This window comes from Lynx rufus, unplaced genomic scaffold (assembly GCF_022079265.1).
Source record: "Lynx rufus isolate CCGP_SWC_20201006 ecotype Redwood Valley unplaced genomic scaffold, mLynRuf1.p SCAF_15, whole genome shotgun sequence".
In the NCBI taxonomy this organism is placed as follows: Eukaryota; Metazoa; Chordata; class Mammalia; order Carnivora; family Felidae; genus Lynx; species Lynx rufus.
The window spans coordinates 30,415,744-30,421,768 of record NW_025814829.1 but is presented as its reverse complement, the minus strand read 5'-3'; the positions used below and the strand labels follow the sequence as shown (position 1 = coordinate 30,421,768).

General features: G+C 50.4%; 2 protein-coding genes across 4 annotated transcripts in view; one reads left to right on the top strand and one right to left on the bottom strand.

Moving 5' to 3' along the window:
- Positions 1-1,747: 1,747 nt before the first annotated feature.
- Positions 1,748-2,515, bottom strand: G0S2 (G0/G1 switch 2). Its single transcript, XM_047076784.1, has one exon. The coding sequence runs from the start codon at positions 2,405-2,407 to the stop codon at positions 2,096-2,098; it is 312 nt and encodes a 103-aa protein (XP_046932740.1). The 5' UTR covers positions 2,408-2,515; the 3' UTR covers positions 1,748-2,095.
- A 44-nt stretch (positions 2,516-2,559) lies between these two features.
- LAMB3 (laminin subunit beta 3) overlaps positions 2,560-6,025 on the top strand; it is a 62,518-nt gene continuing 59,052 nt past the window's right edge. Inside the window, exons 1-2 of one of the 3 annotated variants that reach the window (XM_047076780.1) lie at positions 2,560-2,819; positions 4,419-4,683. The gene's annotated coding sequence lies outside the window, so the exon portion shown is untranslated. Of the gene's footprint in view, positions 2,820-2,960; positions 3,004-3,710; positions 4,684-6,025 lie in introns of those variants that run through there. The other 2 variants (XM_047076782.1, XM_047076781.1) reach the window with 2 other exon arrangements.

Genomic DNA, 6,025 nt, shown 5'->3' with positions numbered 1-6,025 from the left:
AATTGATACCTTCTGTCACTTCTCCTAGGTTGATGATAAAATTGCCAATCAGGATAGGGCCAAGGACCATTTTTGTCCCTGTGTTGGGAGAGAGACTTATATCTGACCGTAGTCTTTCAAGATCACCTCAAAACCTTGACTCTGAAACTATTAAGCAAACCCTTTTTCCTTCCTTTACTTTAACCTGGCGTTTCTCAGCCTTAGCCCTATTGACATTTTGGACTAGAGAATTCTTTGTAGTGGGCGGGGGGACCTGTGCATTATAAGATGTTTAGCAGCATTCCTGGCTTCCTTAGATGCTAGTAGTAATGCCCTTCCTCCCCTACCAGACAACCAGAAATGTCTCCAGACATTTTCAAATGTCTTCTGGGTGGGGGTGGGAGTGGGAGAAACAGAACAAAATTGCTCCTTGTTCTTTTGAGTATCAGTGCTCTAACTTCATGAATTGATTACTTGAGCAATCAAGTATTTATTAAGAACCTATTATTTGCCCAGGACTTGATACTTTCAACAAACACTAAAGAGGAAGAGGAAGATAAGGACCTTGATCGTGAGAAGATTATACTTTTTCCCTGGAGGGGGATGGGTGTTAACCAGCCTTTTCTCTTTCTAACCTGGAGCTTCTCACTATGATTTGAGTTGATAAAGAGGAAGGTTTGGTAAAGCTAGAGATCCAATTAGCCATTCTTGTCTTGCTTTCTCTTTTCTTACCAGCTGGGAAGCTGGTGCTTCTTTCCTCTCTCTTTCTTTTATTAAGATACAGTTAGAAGAGGGGTGCCTGGATGGTTCCTTCCATTAAGCATCTGACTGCAGCTCAGGTCATGATCTCATGGTTCCTGAGTTCAAGCCCCACGTCAGGCTCTGTGCTGACAGCTCAGAGCCTGGAGCCTGCTTCGGATTCTGTGTCGCCCTCTCTCTCTCTGCCCCTCCCCTGCTTGCGCTCTGTCTCTCTCTCAAAAATAAAATCAGTATTAAAAAATATATACAGTTAGAAGAAAGGTATCAGTCATAGGAGGCTCTGGTCTGGTGTGAGGTGGCAAATAGCCTTTCTGCCCTAGAACTAATCTGTATCTGCTGTTAGTGTGCTGTAGCTCAGAAGTTGATTTATCTTTTTTTTTTTTTTTTTTTTAAAGAAAGACAGACAACCACGTGCAACACCTCATATGGATGTGTCTGGAGTCTTGGAAGCTTGACTACCCTACGTTCTCCTACAAATGGACCTCGAGAGCTTGTTTGGAGGTTCTAGCAGGGGAACGCAGCTACTCGTATACCCTTGACAGAAGAACGGTCCTCCTCTATCGGGGAAGGTCGTCCTCTTCGACCGAGCGAGCTCACAGCTTCAGGAGGGACGCACATGGAGTGGTGAGGGAGGAAGGGGACACCCGCCTAGCTAGCCAGATCAGCCGAATCAACCCTGGCGATCACTCGGGGGACAGATGTTGTGGCCAGATCGCCCTCACATCTGAGAAGTTGATTTATCTTCTGATCTTAAAATGCTAAGTCTGATGCAAGGTATAAAAGTTTCTCTCCTGCCACCCCTAACATGAAACAAAAACAAATCTTCAGCATACTTACAAGCGTGTAATATGAACATCAGTGTCCCTAACAGTGAAGCAAACGCTGACTTGGTTTCAGGGAGCTGCTCTTCCCACAGTGCTCCTGCCCCTTCACCAGCATGCTCCCCCTCCTTGCTATCTCTCCACCCCAGGGAAACATGGTCAAGGAATCAGATACTGAGATATAGTATAAAAAGATTTTATTTCAAAATGCAAAATGGTGGTCACCGTAATAATAATAATATAAAAAGCATTTCCCCTCCTTCCACCCTAGTGCAAAATGGTAGATGCACTCAGATAGCTCAAAGACACATAGTTTTGTATGTGTCTTCCTGCAGTGCTGCACAGCAGCAAAACTCAATCCCAAACTCCTTTTGGTGGATCCGTGTGGTAGTTCAGTTCTAGAAGTCAGTGGCTTCTCAGATGTAAGTCCAAACAGCACAGGACTCCTGCTCTCTCCCACTTGGGCCTGACCCTACGCGCGCTCTCTTCTCACGCTCAGGCTATCTGTCCCCTCCCTCTGCCGGCTCCCAGGGGTCCTAGGAGGCGTGCAGCCTGTTGGAGAGCGCCCGGCTGCAGAGGACGGCCTCCTGCTGCTTGCCTTTCTCTAGCGGGGCCTGGGTCTCCAGGACCTTCCGTTCCCGGGCGGCCTGCAGCTCGGCCACCGCTGCCTCCCTGTCCCGCAGGCGGCTGGCGGCCGTGAAGGGGCTGCACACAGTCTCCACCAGGCCGATCACCACGCCGAAGAAGGCCAGCACGCTGCCCAGCACGTACAGCTTCACCAGCTTCCGATTGGGCTTCTGGGCCATCATCTCCCTGGCCAGCGGGATCAGCTCCTGCACCGTTTCCATCTCGGGGGCGGGGATGACCTGCGGGAGGAGCGGCGCAGGAAAGGGGCCCGTTCAGCCACGGAGGGATGGCCACGGCCTTCCCGAGCACCCTTCTCTCGGGTGTCCCGCAGGAAGGGGGACCCGCCCCGGACCCCGCCCAACCGCGCTCTGCCCGGCGGGGCTCACCTTGGAGGCGCAGCGCGAGCGGGAGGCAGCGCGAGCGGGGGGCGGCGGCGCGGCGGCGGTCAGCGCGTCCGGGGTCCGGCCGGCCTCTGCGCTCTCCTCCTCTTCGGCAGCCGCGGCTCTTCCAGGTGGAGACTCCGCAGCTGGCACCTTGGCAGCGTCCCGGGGCCGCTTATATCTTTCCTCTGAGACCCGCCTATCGGGCTCCCAGGGCCCCGGGCCAGCGCAGTTCTTGCCAGAGGAAGGAGGGGTGAGGAAGGGGAAGGGGCGGGGCGGGGGAGGGGAGGGACCGGGAAGGGCCCAGGGGAGGCGGCCGCGAGCAGTGCACCTCCAGGCGGTGTGAGCTGCGAGTCCCGGGCAGGGGAGACCGCGGCGGGGGTGCGGGGTGGGGTGCGGCCGCAAAGCAGGAGGACCCACTCCGGGTCCGCACAAGGGTGAGGACCCGGCACCCTGGGTATCGTGTACAGTTCCGACGTGACTCCTCCTTAAGAAGTGTGGGTGGGTGCGCAGCTTCCCTTGTCTGGGGCGACCCTAGAGGGACCCCTATGAGGACATGGGTTGGGGGCGGGGGAGGTTCTACGTAACCGGAAAATCTTTAGTTTTTATTCCTAAGGGGTGTCATCTTCCCACAGGTGTGGGGATCGGAGGGGAGAAGGCAAGGGGAGGGATCATGGTTAAGGAACGGAACAGGTCTCCAGGCTCTGTGTGTGCTTGTGTTTCTTTCCGGCCTGACTGGTTTTATTCACAGGTGCTTGCATTGCTACGGTAACTTGATAGATAACTATTTATCGAGGGTACCCTTTAATTGCAGGTGTATGTGTGATACGTCTCTGTGCTTGCCTCTGTTGGTGTATGTACTTCTGTGTCAGGGAACTACCATTAAATCCAATGATCCCCACTCCTACTTGAGAAGTGCAGTTTGGGGGTTTGGGGGGACCTGAAGATGGAAAGGAGCTGTTGATAAATTTCCTCTGCGGGTCTGGAATGCAGTTAGTTTATGCTCTCAATAATTATTTGCCACTTCCCTGGGTCTGGGGGTGCCATACCACAGAGCCAGTTCAGCTTATGGAAACAGGGGCGGAAGGGTGAGAATAGAGGGTTTGGGTAAGAGTTAAAGAGACAATTCTTGGAGGGCTCCCGGCTGGCTCAGTTCAGAAGAGCATGTGACTCTTGACCTCAGGGTCATGAGTTTAAACCTGACTTTAGGAATAGACATTACTTAAGTAAGACTTAAAAAGAGAGAGCATTCTTTGAAGCAAGTGTGAAGAGAGTAAGATACATTTTGGCCTGGGTGAAAACATCCTCACCTTGGGGTAGGGTGTAAGGATAAAACTTTGGTTATCCACTTATCCGAGTTAGCTAGCAAGAGGGGAGAAGCAGAGGTAATTGGGCCAAAGGGCTGCAAGCAGTGAAGGGAGAGGGCAGGAGGAGGAGGGGGAAATCAGACTGGCCAGAAAATTGTAAAGGTCAGTGATGCAATCTTGCAACAGTTTGTCATAGGCTGAGTGCTGTGAGGAGGGACTGGGTAAAGGGCGGCTTCAGAGATCAAGTGTTTGAGTCCTTGCAAATTTTAACAGTAATCTTTTTTTTTGGGGGGGGGGTTGGTGCTGAGGCAGTTTCCCAATTTGGTTAAAAAAGGCAACAATAATAACTACCCTATGCCGTGGCTATTAGTATTCCAGGTAATAAGATCTATATATGCTTGCAGATTGGGCAAGGTTACTTAAATAGCTTTTGTAAAATTCTACATTTTAGTCTGTACCCAAGCAGTCAAGGTGACGTGGGGCCCAACAGGGGTTATTCCTAGACGGTGGTGTCCTGGTGCTTATTGTTCTTTTAATGTTGTCAGACAGGAAATTTGCGCAACAAGGGACCAATTTGAGATTAATATCAATCTTGGCATTTTCTGTGAATCTTCCTTACAATTTTGGAGAAGTCTCCAATACCTGGCAGAAATGATACATGAGCTTTCTCAAGATTTGTGAGTGTTCCAAACATTGTGGCCTCTGGAAGAGTGTATGATGTGTACCTTAATATCAGAGCTTTCACCTGGTTTCTTCTCTGAAAGTGAGTCAGCCCAGCTTTGGACCCAAAACTCTGAAATTGACTCAATGGTAAGCATTTCCGGTATTTCTGTAAATCAAAGACGAAAACCGCATGTCTTCCAAGGTCAGCAGACTGTAATTTACCTACAGTTCCCCTTTCTTGTGATTTGCTGTGGCAGAATACATCAGCATCTCAGATAAGTTCTTCTCTTCCCCTCTTTGATAATCTGACTTTGACCCCCAGACCCCACCAGCTTGCTGGCCAGACGGAGACAGACACAGCAGCAGGAGGTATGGATTGGAGTTGCCAGTGCATTGGGTGCTTCTGGTTTAGGTGGTAGCTGGGGCTGAGTGGGAGATGGTGGGAACCAAAGGCTGAGGAATCCAGGGCCACCACATGTTTAGGAATTTCTGATAGCTCCTCTGTCTAGTGGGGCAAGAGAACCCAACTTCTAGGGTAGCAGGTTAGGTAGGGCTTGAGAAACTAAGCATGTGCTTTGTGCTGATGTCACTTTAGAGATGTAAAGCCTTGTGTTGCATCACACAGGTCAGACACAGGTTATAGCTCTGAAGGCCGGACCAGCTACAGGGTCATCAACCATTTCAGTGTGCCTAGGGCTAAGGGGTTTCCCTGAGTGCAGGAATTAACAGGGCTGAGAGTGGGACAGCTCTGGGTAAACTGGGATAGTTGGTCACCCTACCCTGGAGTCTATCCTAACATTTAATTCTGCCATTTCTAGGAAGGTAGGAAAGGCTAGTTTAAAGTGTGTTTGTTTTCGGGGGGCCTGGGTGGCTCAGTTGGTTAAGCGTCTGTCTCCTGATCTCAGCTCTGGTCATGATCTCATGTTCGCGAGCCCCACGTAGCACTCTGTGCTGATGGCATGGAGCCTGCTTGAGATTCTGTCTTTCCCTGTCTCTCCCCCTCCCCCACTCATTCTCTCTCTCTCTCTCTCTCTCTCTCTCTCTCTCTCTCTCTCTGTCTCTCCCTCTTTCAAATAAATAAAACTAAAAAATTTGTGTTTACAGGGGTGCCTGGGTGACTCAGTAGTCGGTTAAGCATCCGACTTTGGCTCAGGTCATGATCTCATTGTTCATGGGTTCAAGCCCCGTGTCGAGCTCTGCGCTGACAGCTCAGAGCCTGGAGCCTGTTTTGGATTCTGTGTGTGTCTCTCTCTGTGTGTCCCTCCCCTTCTTGCACTGCATCTCTCTCAAAAGTAAATAAATGTTACAAAAAATTTTTTAAAAATTTTGTTTATTTTGCTTTCCAAATCCCTTTCTCCCAAACATTAAAATACCCAGAGCCATCTGCAGAGGAAACAGTCACAAAGGTACAACAGGTAGTCTTAGGGATAAGTGCAGAGGTGGGATAGAGCTGTCCCAACAACTGTGCTTTGGGGATTGAAGGAACAGG